A 15,054-nucleotide genomic window follows, 5' to 3' on the forward strand; every position below is an offset into this window, starting at 1 on the left:
ATTTGCTAGTATGGGTTTTTATTTCAAAAAAAAATTGCTAGTATGGTTTGCATGGATGATTTGGATGGGATGATTTGAAGTTGAAGACAACAAGTCTGAACTCTGAACTGCATCCAAGTCTAAAGAATAGTGGATGGGCAAGATGGGACTGCTCACGAATCAATTTTCTTCTTCTTTCATATAATCAGGCTTTCCATGGCCGGTACTGGGGTGCCTGTTCAAGATCGCCGGACTGACCACGCGCTTTGACCTCAAGATGCCCATCCTATTCCTCGTCGTCAACCGTAGTCGGGTTGACGAGTCAACCGGCAACGCCCGCTTGCCGCGAGCCCGGTCCCTGTCCCCCGCGGCGCTGCGAGACAATCCGTCGAGCATGTTGAGGGCTCGGCCCGCTCGTGCCCCTCATGCGGGGAGGGCGGCCGTGCCTACCTGCTGCTGCTCCTTTCCCCCACTTCCCCCACTTCCCCCACGCCGGGCGAGGCGCTCGAGCTCCTCTTCCGCGGCGCGCGCCCGTGCATGTACATCCCTGGCCGGCGGAGTGCGCGCCGGGCCACGACTCGTGTACCGCGGCGCCATGCCGAGCGTGAGCTTGCTCGGTGCTGGTGGAGGCCAGGCCAACATCAGTACGCCGGCCGCCGGCGCGCTCTGCATCGGCGATCGCCAGCCGTCAGGACACGATCCATTTGCGTGAGGTTTTGCTGCAGGTGAAGACTACGATCGATCATCTACGCATTGATTGGATGGAGGCGAATACAACTTTCCATCACTTTGCGTTTATTTGGGAGGTATATATTGGACTAATGTTTGGTTATTACTAACATGGAATTTCTTTTTTTTTTTTAAAAGGGAATGGAACCACACTGACACGCACAACTGAGAAACGACGATCAAACGATGTAGTTGTATTTCATATTAATGGATTGTTCATTCAGCTTACAGAGATAAACATAACTAGTACTCCCTTTCCATATCTGCCATACGTAATAAGGAAGCAAACTAGATTAAGCGTAGTAGCTCGTTCTTGGGTTATTATCAACGGTACTGTCCTCTCGTAAGCTTTAGTTCTTGATATCCGCCTTGGGCGTCTTCAGGAACTTCGGAATTGGCAACTCGCTCGGATCCGGAGACTTGACGAACAAGGGCAGGGGCAGCTCGCTCGGATGTGGCGCCTTGATGAATGCCGGGCCAGCGTAGTATTCCTCCACGGCCACCACTACTGCCACCGGCTCCACATCCTCCTCCGGCTTTGCCTTCTTGTCACTTCGCTCGATCTCCACTGATGACGCTCGGCTCAAGACCCTCTTGACTCCGGCCTGATTGATCTCCCTCGACGGCGATCGCCCCGCACGCTCGTCGTTGATCTCATTCTTTTCAGCATTACCTCCGATCTGACTGACGATCTCCCTCGATAGCAACCGCTCGACATGCTCAGTATCGGTCTCCTTGCTCTCGGTCTTGTCTCTTATCCAATTGTCACTCAGGGACCCACGGCCTGGAAGGCTCGACGAGGTACGGGCGACGAGCTTGTCCTTGGTCCAGCTCTCGCTCGTCGACGCGCGGCCGGGCTTCTTGTTGCTCCAAGCACAGCCTACACGTGACAGAGTAGCAGCAGGGGTGACCGTGCACACGGTAGCCATGAGTGACAAGCCACGCGCGTGCACGTTAACAGGAAACGGATGATGCAAGTATGAATGCGGAAAATAAAAGATATTAAATTGACGATGGAAACTAGACAAGCGCGGAAGTAATAAACTAGACAAGATCTAAGCTAGATGTGAAACACTAACGAAAGGCAAAAACTCACTAAAAAATTAGACGGAGACACCAAACGGAATCTAGTTTGACGGAAGTAGTAACAGAAGATATATAGAAACTAATTAACCTGCAGTAAACAGAAAAATAAACAAATAATAATTAAACTACACGAGAAAACTAAATAAAAGACTACTAAAACTAGATCGAAATACTAATACGAAAAGAAATGTACTAAATAAAAAACTGCTAAAACTAATAATACGAAAAGAAATACTAATAAATTAATTATCAGAAAAAAAGGAAAAGAGCGCGCGAACCGTTGCCTTTAGACGAATCGCAGAAGCTTTCAGACGCAAAGGAAAGTTAATGCGAGGGGGGGAGAGAGGCCTCGGTACCCTTGTTTTTATACCACCATATACCGTATTGTAGTCGAACTCAGCGTATGGCGTATGGCGGTTCGCCTTGTCCCCACCAATCCCGACCGGACCACCAATTGCCAGCGCCGTCCCCCTCGCCGGCGCACCCCGACGACAGCCCCCCTTGGCACCCGCCCCTACCCGCCCGCACCTCCGCGGCCTCCTGGTGTGCCAGCTGGCTACAGCGGGCTTCTCCCCATCCCTCCGCCATTCGGCAGACCGCGGCCGGCGCCCTCGCCGCCGCCGCCGCCCACCGCCTACTGGTTAAACCGCAACCAGCAGCGACCTTGCCGTCTCCCCGGCTCGCTGCCCCGCCACATTCCGCGCCACGCCCCCCCTCCGCGCCCGCTTCAACTCCGCCGCCCAACCCGCCGTCATGCCCAATTGCATTTTCCGGCTCCGATTACTCGGGTTTGTTGCTGCATTGGAAGATGCGCAAGGCTAGAAGAACAGAGCTGCGATCTCCATAATCGTGGATGCGGTGGACGCGTTTGGGCGAAATGTACTTGCCGGAAGATGATTCTGGGATGGTGTTTGCCGGAAGATGATTCCTGGGTGGTGTTTTCCGGAAGAGTTGGACCGATTATGCTGCGGCTCGGCCACTGAGCAGGCGACCCTCCAAGGTGGCCACGCTGATGTGGGCATGTGTCCATTCTTCATTGTTCAATTCACCTTTCTTCAGTGCAGAAGATTTATATTATCCTCCAAGTTACTGTTCTCCATAAGGAAATGGCCGACTGGAAGCAATGCCAGCTCTGTGTGCGTGTGTGTGTCAACATATTAGTTTATCTGCATAGAAGGGTCAGGCAAATTGCATTTGAAGGCCAAAGGGAGGTATGTCCAGAATTGGCAGAAGTGCTGTTGAGAAGTGAAAAGGCTTACCACTGGAATTATGCTGGTGCTTCATTGCACATATCTCCTGGCAAATGAGCTACGGGACATGGAGAAGTCACACGGTGGGATTAAGCTGGTGCTTAACATGAGTTTCCAGCGCATGCAACATGAATGGTGTCTAATTGCCCTGTCTGTCAGACACTCGTTGTCATGTGGTTCCCTTAAGAATAGACGCTTTGTAAAGATGAGGTAAGGTAACTTCTCTGCCTAAGCCACTGTATCCTTCATTCCTTCTCAATGCTTGTAGAAATGTTAATTGTCATGATGGTAATTTTGATCTCAGTGACTTAGTTCAAAATCAGTTCACGAACCTAGTCGCAATTTGTACACTGCGCTTGACCTATAAATGAGCTTGTGCATATTGTTGCTGTATTGCCCTTTAAAGATGTCTACTTGCAATTGATTCTGGCTAACATATCTTTGCACTCGCTTGTTTTAATAATCAGTTTTGACTATAGATACTCCATTAAGTTAATGCTATTCTTATTAGCATGGGTATTTTTCAATCTAGGTGTACATTAATATATCTACACCTAAATACCTAAGTTTTGGATTGCAACTTGTGCACCAACAGAGTTCTTAAAAGTTATACATGTAGAACAAGTGTGACTTCTCCCTTTTCATTCAATAAGATGGTATCTTGCTTCGAGGCTCCAGCAACCTGGCTATTTTGGTAAAACATATGCTCCTACATATTTTGACTTCCATGTTTTTGTTCTTGCAGATACCATACTGTGCATGCCTCCCTTTTCTCTACACAGGTTCAAACTTATTCTCTACGATGTTCTGTAATTAATCTTCTAGTAGATGTGTTCCATTGGCAAATTGCATGGTATGACCCATTGCTCTTCAAATGGCATAATCCTATATTCAGAGGGAAATGACTTGTGTCCTATTTTCCAAGTACAATACTACAATTTGCATAATAATCCTACATTCACTATCATAGCTACTGTTCTTTGTTTGACTTTGTATACAAGTTCTGTTTCGTGAGTGCAGGAGGTTGGTTTGTTCCTTGTCGACAGAGTGAGGATCCCAGTAGTACAGCGTCACGAGGCGTGTCACAGGAGGGGAAGCAGTAATAATAGGTAGGAGATCCTTCATCATTGCTGAAGTCTGAACAGATGGCTGGACTGATAAGTGGATTGCCTCCCAATATGTTCAGGATGCACTTCTCAACCTCCTCTATATGGCCGTGTCCCTAGGCATGGAGGGCACATTTTCAGGATCACAGTCCACAGCCATATCCAGCTGCTGCTCATGTTTAATAATATGGTTGACTGGAGTCAATGAGGTACTTCGTCTTTCTGTTAATATATAATTTATTCATCATCTTGTGTCCTAACTTCTATATTGCATTGTAACCTTGCCTGTCTATGGTTAATTAAAACTGTGCTTCGAACAATGCTGGTTCCAAAAAGAAGATATTTCCAGGGCTTAGCTGCCGTGCCTGGTCCAATTTAGACAGCTACAGGCTCAACACTACGTGTTGACTTTCTGCTTCTGTACAAGCCGCATTCCATGACGAGTGATGCTTCTTGTACGGATAGGTTGAAAATAATCACATGCAGTCTTATCTTCCGTACAGGGTACCCGTGCAGTAGTTAATCTGAACTGAGGGTGAAGGGGGAAGGTGGTTCTTCCCTTGGTTATTTCTTTTTCTGTTACTACAACCTCCGGTTGAGTAAATTTGATGTTTTCAGACAAGAAAAACAAGTAGACCACAAGCTCGTTGTGCTGTCTAAAACGTCAAGTAAAGTTGACTGAGGTAGTATTTTATTTCCTCCTCTTTCTCTCATTGTTTTTTTTTTCATTTGTTTGCTTTGCCTTGCGAGGCTTGTAAACAGTACCAACATTTCTTTAGCTTTCTCTAATACAATGAACGTTTGGCCTGTACGGATAAGACGAAGAGAAGTAGAGGCACACATGCGGACATGCCTAAGCAAGTAGATACCATCCATGTGACCAAGGTTGCAGTGTCTCCATGCTGAAGTTGACCCGTTTGAGAAACTCACATCGATTCTGAATCAGAGTCCCCATGACTAGCTGTCTGAATTTGACCAGGAACAGCATGTAGGCCCTGGAAATTTCCCCTTTTGAAACCAGCCTCCTGTTCGAAGCACAACTTTAATTAACAACAGATAGACAAAGTTATGTAGCAATATAAAGGTTAGGACACAAGATGATGCATAAATCAGCTGTTAACATAAAGACAAAGCACCTCATTGGCTCCAGTCAACCATGCTAAACATGATAGCTGGATATGGCTATAATCCTGAACACCTACCTACCCTTCATGACTTCATGCCCATGGGCACCACCGTATAGAGCAGAATTGAGAAGTGCAGCTTGGACATATGAGAGCTTGAGAAGCTGGTAAGACTACCTTGAGAAGTCTCAGGGAGCCCTCTCATCAGCCCAACCACCCATCTGCTCAGACTTCTGCCATGGCAACCTTCTCCTTAATCCTTCCGATCCTATTATCACTGCTTCCCCTCCCCTCTGGTGCTGTACCTCGCGACACTCTACTGCTGGGATCCTCGCTCTCCATCGACAAGAGTCAAGCTGACGTCCTGCGCTCGCGGGATGGTACTTTCACCTGCGGCTTGTACAGCATCTACACCAACGCCTTCACCTTCTCGATATGGTACACCAACTCAGCAAACAAGACTGCCGTCTGGACTGCCAACCGCGACCGCCCCGTGCACGCCAGGGGGGCGGCGGTCACCCTGCGGAAGGGTGGCGCTTTGGTCCTCACGGACTACGATGGTGCGGTGGTGTCGCAGGCCCAAGGTGACGAGTCAGTAGGCGTGCAGTGTGCTTAGCTCCTGGACTCCGGGAACCTTGTCATGAAGAACTCCAGCGGCATTGTTGTGTGGCAGAGCTTCGATTCACCAACAGACACCCTGCTTCCCACCCAGCGCATAACTGCAACCACGAAGCTGGTCTCCACCACAGAATTGCATGTCCCAGGTCACCACATATTTCATTTCACAGACTCGTCGATATTGTCCCTTATATATGATGATGCCAATTTTCATGAAATATATTGGCCAGACCCTGACAATGGAGAGTATCAGAATAACAGGAATCGGTATAACAGCACAAGGTTCGGGGGTCTAGATGAAATGGGAAACTTCTTTTCGAGTGATTTTGCCAACCAGCAAGCACTTGTTGCCTCTGATCAAGGTCTTGGGATCAAAAGAAGGCTCACTTTGGATCCTGATGGCAATCTCCGGCTCTACAGCTTGGACAGTTCAGATGGGAGATGGTCGGTTTCTTGGACTGCAATGTCTCAGCCCTGCAATATTCATGGCTTGTGTGGTCCAAATGGGATCTGCCGCTACTTGCCTGCACCTACATGCTCTTTCCCACCGGGTTATGTGATGAGCAACCCTGGGAATTGGAGCCAAGGCTGTAGAGCTTTAGTAGACATTGACTGTAATGTTGAGAAAGCGCAGCCTGTCAAGTTCTTGCGACTTCCAGGCACTGACTTTTGGGGATCTGATCAGCAGCATGTTGACCAGGTATCCTTGCAGGGCTGCAAGAACATATGCAGGAGCGATTGCAGTTGCAAAGGCTTTCAGTACCAGCAAGGAACAGGATCATGCTATCCAAAGGATTTCCTTTTCAATGGGAAGGCAGCCACAGCACCTAAAAAGCCATTTTGCACCATGTATCTCAAACTCCCCGCGAGTGTTAATATTTCAGACATCTCCATTCCCCAGATTGATTTGCATGTTTCAAGAGAGTACCATCCTGATTGTAGACAGATGAGCAAAACGCCGATGAAACTATTTCCGGATGTTCACGAGGCGAACCAGGGGGAAGTGAAATGGCTTTACTTCTACGGGTTTGCAGGTGCAATCTTTGTTCTAGAAGTTCTCTTCATTGCTTCTGCATGGTGCTTTGTTTTGAGATGGGAGCTGGGAGCATCTGAAATGCAAGCAGTTGAGGAAGGCTACAAGGTGATGGCAAGTAATTTCAGAAGGTACAGTTATAAAGAGTTGGTGAAGGCGACCAGAAAGTTCAAAGATGAGCTTGGAAGAGGAGGCTCAGGAATTGTCTACAAGGGAATCTTAGATGATGGTTGAGCAGTGGCTGTTAAGATGCTCGAAAATATAAGGCACTGTGAGGAGGAGTTCCAAGCAGAGCTGCGCGTAATTGGGAGGATTAACCATATGAATCTAGTACGGATATGGGGCTTTTGCTCAGACAGCTCCTCCAAGATGTTGGTCACCGAGTATATTGAGAATGGATCATTAGCCAACATCCTATTCAAAGACAACATTTTACTAGAGTGGAAGCAGAGGCTTAATATCGCATTGGGTGTCGCCAAGGGTTTGGCTTACCTCCACCATGAATACCTCGAGTGGGTGATCCACTGCGACGTGAAACCGGAGAACATCCTGTTGGACCAGAACCTAGAGCCCAAAATTGCCGACTTTGGCCTGGCAAAGCTTCTCAACAGAGGTGGCTCTAATCAGAACGTGTCGCGAGTACGAGGAACCGTAGGTTACATGGCTCCAGAGTGGATCAGCAGCCTGCAGATCACGGCAAAAGTGGATGTCTACAGTTACAGAGTTGTGCTTCTGGAGCTAGTTCTGGGACGACAGGTTCTGGACCTGGCTGTTGATGCCGATGAGGAGGTGCACAAGGTGCTCAGGGAGCTTGTAGGCACGCTTGCTCAGATTTTGGACGGAGAGCAATCATCTTCTATCAATGAGGTAGTGGATCGCAGGCTGAGTGGCCATTTCGACGACACACAGGTGAGAACACTGATCAGATTGGCCGTCTCGTGCTTGGACGAAGAAAGATGCAAAAGGCCAACAATGGAATCTGTAGTGCAGACGCTCTTTTTAGCTGATGAGTCTTGTAGCACGCGCTAGGGTGATGTTTTAGCGATTGATCATCGACAGGTAGGATGTGAGCTATCGAGATCTAATTTTCTAGCTTTTCACTGTATGGCTCTATATTTGTGTGCAATGTTGACTTTTATTTGTCTGGCTGGAGCCATTTGCTTTGTAATAAGTATCGGCCACATATATCTTGGTGTGTTTTGCATCACAGATAGAGATAGAGGCTGGGATATTGAGGTGCTATTTTTTTTTTGGGGGGGGGGGGATTTTGTATTCCATTAACTGAGAGGCTCAGCGATATTATTGGCCACTAGGTTCTCGACGCCCGGGGGCATGCCTTCCCAACATAGGTCGGCATTCTGAGAACACATATAACCTTGCGCCGCCAAAGCGTGCGCCACCTGATTACATTCTCTAGGACAAAAACTCAGAACACAGGAGACAAACGACATGTTCATAAGACTTTTGGTTTCATAAGCTATGCCTCCTATTGATGCTAGAGCAAAGGCATTTGTCTCCAATGCCGACTTGGCCAACAAGGAGTCTGTCTCCACAATCACCTTCCACATTCCTTGTTCAGCAGCCTTCTTTATTCCCTCCTGGCACGCCAACAACTCTGCATGCAAGGCATCCATCAGGTGCGAGCAATGTCCTGCTCCGGCCAAGACAACTTCACCTGCATCACTTCTGATTACATATCCCCATCCTCCCACAGCTGTATCAGCATGGAATGAACCATCGCAGTTTATCTTGTAGATGCCTTGGTCAGGTCGTTGCCACTTCTTTGTTTTCGGACCCGGAACAGTGACTGGCCTGCCTATTTTCATGAACTCATCCGCAGTATGTGCGATCAGCACAGCCAGCTGCACCCCTTCTCTACCCTTCTCGCCTTCTCTTCTTCGGTTTCTCTCCTGCCACCATAGCCACAATAAGGTGACAACCTGCAGCTGCTTCTTTTCCGGTAAGCGCAGAATATATTCTATCACCCCCCGAGCCGAGTTCATCTCACCCATTGTTCTCCTTTCTTCTTCCAGTAACATATCCCGCCAAACAGGTTTTACTGCTTTGCACTTGAAAAACAGGTGCCCCCCATCCTCATTCATCCTCTGACACACCACACAGCATGTGTCCACTTCCATTCCTCTCCTTTGCAACCCCATCCGCAATGCTAGAGAGTTGTGAGCCATTCTCCATAGAAAATGTTTAATTTTCCCTGAACATTTAATTTTCCACAGCCCCTTCCAGTGTTCTTCCTTCATCACGGATTCCCCCGATGATGATTGACACCCTCTCGTACTTCGTCTCTGTTCAGCAGCCCTCTGAACTTTGTATGCTGATTTTACTGTGAAAATCCCTCTTTTATCGAAATGCCATGCTAGCAAGTCTTCCAAATCTGGGTGGGTGGGGATAGCAAGAATGGTATTTACATCTTCCAGCCAAAAGGTTTGACTGACCAATTGTTCATCCCACTGTCCCGACTGTCGATCAATGAGATCTTCCACTTTACTTATCAGATTATTACTTCGTGGGGTAATTGGTTTTCTGGACCACTCCCTTGGCAGCCAGGGATCCCTCCATATGTTTATGCTTCTTCCATTTCCCACACGCCATACAACTCCATTTTTCAGAACCTGAATTCCTTTCAAAATGCTTCTCCATGTATATGAATAGCCCCTCACATTCTTGGCATTCATCACATCCCCGTCAGGGAAGTACTTCGCTGGCAACACCCTGGCACACAACGAATCTGGATTGTGGATAAGCCTCCACCCCTGCTTTGACAGCATTGCTAGGTTAAAAATGTGAATGTCCCTGAAACCGAGTCCCCCTTCTCCTTTTGGTTTTGTCAGGGTCTCCCATCCTACCCAATGCATCTTCTTTTCCGCTTTCTGATTACTCCACCAATATCTGCAAATCATAGTGCTAATTTGCTCACACATTTCTTTTGTAATATCAAAGCAGCCCAACGCAAAGGTAGGAATAGCTTGTGCCACTGCTTTGATTAAAACTTCTTTCCCAGCCCTTGACAATAATTTTTCCTTCCACCCCTGGATCCTCTGCCAAATCCTCTCTTTCAAATATGAGAAACAATTCTTCTTTGACCTGCCAATATACACCGGCAAGCCAAGGTATCTCTCATTCATCGTTTCCTTCGGTATACCCAGCACTTGCAGCACTTCTTCCTTCTTCTCTGAAGCTGTGTTTGCACTAAACATAATGGCTGATTTATCTTTATTTATGACCTGTCCCGAGAACTCCTCATACAAATTTAGAATCCCTTGTAGCTGCTGTGCATCACCTCCATCCGCACGAAACAGAATTAAGGAGTCGTCAGCGAACAGTAGATGAGACACACTAGGAGCACTTGGACAGATTTTAATACCCTTCAGTCTTCCCTCCTCCTCTGCCTTTCTCAAGAGAGCTGAAAAGCCCTCAGCACATATCAAAAATAAATATGGTGACAACGGGTCTCCTTGCCTCAAACCCCTCTCCGGAACAACTACATCAGTGAGCTCACCATTCACTTTAATCCGGTACGAAACTATTGATACACACTTCATCATTAGTGCAATCCACCTCTCATGAAAGCCCAATTTCTCCATCATTTCCCTAAGGAATCTCCATTCCACTCTATCATACGCCTTACTCATATCAAGCTTAACAGCAGCGCACCCCTCCTTTCCTCTTTTCTTTTTCTTCATATAGTGTGTCATTTCATACGCAATTAGGATATTATCCGAGATGAGGCGTCCTGGAACAAAGGCACTCTGCGCACTAGAAATGATATCAGGAAGGATTTTTTTCAATCGGTTTGCTAACACTTTTGACACAATTTTATATAACACATTGCACAAACTTATGGGACGCAGGTCCTTGATTTTGTCCGGCCGAGATACTTTTGGGATCAGCACTATTGTCGTGTCGTTCCAACCTTCTGGCATTGGGCCCCCATTCAGAACAGCAAGTACCTCCTCGGTCACCTTAGTTCCCACCACTTCCCAAAAATTCTTATAGAAAATCGATGACATACCGTCCGGCCCTGGTGCTTTCAGGTTACCGATTGAATCCAAAGCTGCTTTCACCTCTCCTGCGTCAAACTCCTTCAGCAACAGCAAGTTCATATCAGGGGTGACCTTCCTCTCCACAGCTTGGGTAAGCTGATCAGAGTTAGTACAATTATTTGACCTGAAAAGATCAGAAAAATAGTTAGAGATAAACTCCTTCTTTTCCTCCTCCTCCTGCACCCAATCTCCATTCTCCCTTCTCAGCCTCCCTACTTTATTTCTCCTTCTCCTTTCTTTACAAACAGCATGGAAAAAAGAAGTGTTTCTATCCCCTTTTTCCAGCCACCGAACATGTGCACGCTGGCGCCAATACATATCCACCTGCTCCTCTAATTTCTCCAGCTTGTATCTTAGCACCTCTTCTCTCATCACCTGTTCTTGAGATATCCGTTGTCTTCTACACATCTCCAATTCCTTTTTGGCATGTTTGACCCTTTTCTCCAGGTCCCCTAGAACATTTCTGCTCCAATCCGTTAACCCCCCTGCCACCACCTTAAGAACATCACGGATTGATCCTGCTCCCCCTTCCAGAGCCTCCTTCCATGCATCCACCACTACTTCTGCACATTTTTCCTCCCCCAACCAACTAGCTTCGAATGTGAAAGATGCACCCCCCTCCATTTCCTCGTGTTTACCGGTTCGTCCGTGCTTATGATCACTGGCCGGTGATCAGAATGGAAAGGATCGCCATTAATCACCCTTACCGATGGGAAGTGTGATCTCCAACTATCATTAGCTACAGCTTTGTCCAGCCTCTCCCGAATATATCCTTCAACACGGTGGTTATTATTACGCCACGTGAAAACATCCCCCTCGAACCCCAAGTCCCCCAACTGACATTCTTCCAACACCTCCCGAAACAAATCCATCACCGCCTGGCTACGCACTCTACCTCCCTCCTTCTCATGGGACATTAAGATTTCATTGAAATCGCCCGCACAGAGCCACGGTTTAGCCGGCGTCACCCTCAAATTGCGCATGTCCTCCCAAGTTTTGTACTTCTGATCCGACTGAGATTCACCATACACGCCTGTAAATCTCCACTCAAAACCATCCTCCTCCTTCACGTCCATGTCGATGTGATACTGCGAATAATTTCTCGGTGTCACATTAACTCCTCTCCTCCACAACACAGCCATCCCCCCCCCCTTTTCCAGCCGCATCCTTTACCACCATGTTCGTCAACCCCAACATCCACTTAAACTTCTCCATCCTTCTGCTGTCCAATTTTGTTTCTGACAGAAAAAGGATGTCCACCTGCTGCGACTTCTGAAAGTTCAGAAGTCCCCGAACTGCCGAGCGGTTGCCCAGGCCTCGGCAGTTCCACGCTGCTACCTTCATTGGTCCCCGCAGGGCTGGTCTGCCAGCCCCGCCTTCTTTGCTTTTTTGCACATTGGCTCAAACTCCTTCTCCCCCACCGCCTGCTCACCGTCCACCAGTCCACCATAACAACATCAGCATCTCTTTCACCTCCCCTCTTTGTCCCACAAACTTGTGTTACATTGTCATCAGTTTTCCCTGCATCACCAGCCCGTGGCTTCTTTTTATATGTACCACATTTTCTCCCTGCCACTTGTGCACCATCACTCTCCTTCTCCTCCCTTTTACCACGTTCTTTCTCCTGTTTATCACCCTCTTCCTTATCCATGGCCACATCTCCATCAACCTTGCCCCCCTTGGCACTTCCACCCTCACCGCCATCACCCTTGAACAGGTTCTTTTTTGCCTTACCTTGCCCTACAACTTCGACTTGTTTCTTTAAGGGACTAGTGACCTCCTCAACATCCCCTTTCCTCACCAATGCTTTGTTTTTTTCCTCGACAAAGCTCTTCCTCCAGGATGGTGCATCACTCCCCGACCTCCCTGTTGATCCCCCCGAGAGCGATCTCGCTCCACCCTTCCATGGTGGCACGTACATGTTCCCTTCAGATCTAGCAGAGGAGCCTGCATCCCACTTCTTTTTTTTCCGGTATAAGCCTCAAGTGCTTTGAGAACTGCTGGATTTCACCTTCTTTCAACAGTACATCACATACCTTATCAATGTGGCCAACCTTGCCGCAAGTGTAGCAAAAGTCTGGAAGGAACTCATACACCAGGGGGCACCAGAGTGGTTTTTCATCTACGCCAATACACAGTGACACCCCTCGCATCAATGGCTTACGTATGTCCATTCTCACCTTGATCCTTAAGTACTGCCCAACCGCAGTCCCATCCTCCTCCACCTCCATCTCTAGAAAATCACCGATCTCCCTACCGATCGCTACTCCTGTTCCTTTTTTCATCAATCCGAACGGCATCTTCAGAGCTCTAACCCAGATCGGTATATGCACAAACTCTAACTCCTCCAAAGTTTTCCTTTCATCATAGTCAACCACTACTACCAGGTCCTTCCCAAACATCCAGGGGCCCTCCTCTAGGGCACGCCGTTTGCCCGACGGCTGCAGAAAAGTGAACAGGAAGTGGTTCTCACCCAGGTCTTTGCAGCCAATTCCTTTCATCGGGCACCAGATCCTTCCCAGCGCCTGCGCCAACCCTTCCGCATTCACCGGATGTTCCGCTAGAACTTTGCCGAAAGCCCTAGGTGCGTGTTCTCCCTCCTTCGCCAGACTTCCCGATCCAATCCGGATTCCTTTCTTCTCTGCCTCCGACAACTGCATCCGCTTCATCAGATCTTCCACCGGTTCCATCTTCCCCACCGGGAAAACTTGCAAACCCTAAATCTAGTGGCGACAGGGAGGGCTAGCAAAAATGGTTGAGGCTCCAAACTGGAGATTTGACGTGGACGCAAATGCAGTATAGGACAGTGGACTCGAGATCACGTCGCTGGGAGCGATCGGATCAGGGAAAACAAGAAGGAGAGAGGAAGGAAACCCTAGTCGCCAAGTAACCTACCTCGAGTCGCCTAGGAGGGCCTAGGCGCCGAGGACGTATATTGAGGTGCTATTGACAATGAGCAAGGAAACCTCTTGTACTGCAATTTATGCTTTGGGTTTTCTTTTCCCTACTACTATTGATTGTTGAGGTGAAGTTCTGCTTTGCATTGTTCTTCAAACAATTTGAACTTTGTTGGAGGTCGCATGGATCCTCAGGGAGTCTTCATCTTCTCCGAAAAGAATATTATTTTTTATATCTAAAAGAACTAATTAATTTCCTAGGATAAGTGCCATATTAAATATCTTTTATAGTCTTTTTGTGCCCGTGCTGATTTCACTATTTTTGCTTGAAATTGTGCCGGTTCTGTTTTAGTTGAACACGGGGGCAAACAGACGACAACTTTGAAAAGATTGCAAAAGCAAATTGTATGTAGGTTGTTTGTACATATTCTTAAGTGCAGCGACGGAGATTTTATCCTTTTTCTAAAGAAACAATATTAGCAAATGTGTTTCGCTTCGCATCTCGTATCGGCGTATCGCCTCTGTCCTTTGACACACACAGCGACGGGCTGTTCTTTCGCCTGAAACCTTCACTACCCACCTACCACGGCACCCAACCTTTGAACATGAACCTCTCCTCCGCCACCGGCTCGGGCCTTCTGTCTCCTATGACACCGCACCATGCACGGGTTGGCTGTCCTCCTCACAGCAAAGGCTTTCGGCGCGCAGGCAACGCTTTGCATCGGCATGACAGCAGGCTGCATCGGCTTGACAGGCTGAGGGCGAAGCACGACGGGACACGCGAAGGTGTCGACCAGGACCAGCACGCGGGCGGCGCCCTGGCGGCGACGCGCTGCTCGGCGCAGGCCGCGCCCACGCGCGCGCAGATCGGCTTCATGCCCGCGACCACGGCGCCGCGGTCGAACGGGTGCGCCACCAGTGGGAGCAGCTCCTCTGTCAGAGCCCGCGTGAGGATCGCGCAACCCGAGCGAGGGGCGCCTCCGGAGCACGACGTCCTCAGAAGAAAATCACGTTCTCAGAAGGAAAAGAAAAACGGAAAGGCTAAAACATCTCTCTACGGGCTGCGAGTGGATGCGACGCCCATGACAGATGGGGCCTTCAAAAAGGAGCCGCAAGAATGTAACAAAGGATTCAATTTAAGATTTAATGTGAAGCCTGTCCCATTCCTAGT

The 15,054-nt window shown here is 48.2% G+C and overlaps 1 protein-coding gene and 1 pseudogene across 1 annotated transcript; one reads left to right on the top strand and one right to left on the bottom strand.

The window, feature by feature from the left end:
- Positions 1 to 928: 928 nt before the first annotated feature.
- LOC120688366 lies at positions 929 to 2,136 on the bottom strand. The gene has a single exon (XM_039970662.1). The coding sequence runs from the start codon at positions 1,635 to 1,637 to the stop codon at positions 1,059 to 1,061; it is 579 nt and encodes a 192-aa protein (XP_039826596.1). The 5' UTR covers positions 1,638 to 2,136; the 3' UTR covers positions 929 to 1,058.
- Positions 2,137 to 5,474: 3,338 nt separating this feature from the next.
- Positions 5,475 to 8,144, top strand: LOC120688365 (annotated as a pseudogene).
- Positions 8,145 to 15,054: the final 6,910 nt, after the last annotated feature.

The sequence above is a fragment of the Panicum virgatum genome, chromosome 9N (genome assembly GCF_016808335.1).
Source record: "Panicum virgatum strain AP13 chromosome 9N, P.virgatum_v5, whole genome shotgun sequence".
Classification (NCBI taxonomy): domain Eukaryota; kingdom Viridiplantae; phylum Streptophyta; class Magnoliopsida; order Poales; family Poaceae; genus Panicum; species Panicum virgatum.

What these genes read in the sequence shown, in the direction of transcription:
- LOC120688366 (XM_039970662.1), bottom strand. Translation starts at nt 1,637, where the DNA reads ATGGCTACCGTGTGCACGGTCACCCCTGCTGCTACTCTGTCACGTGTA.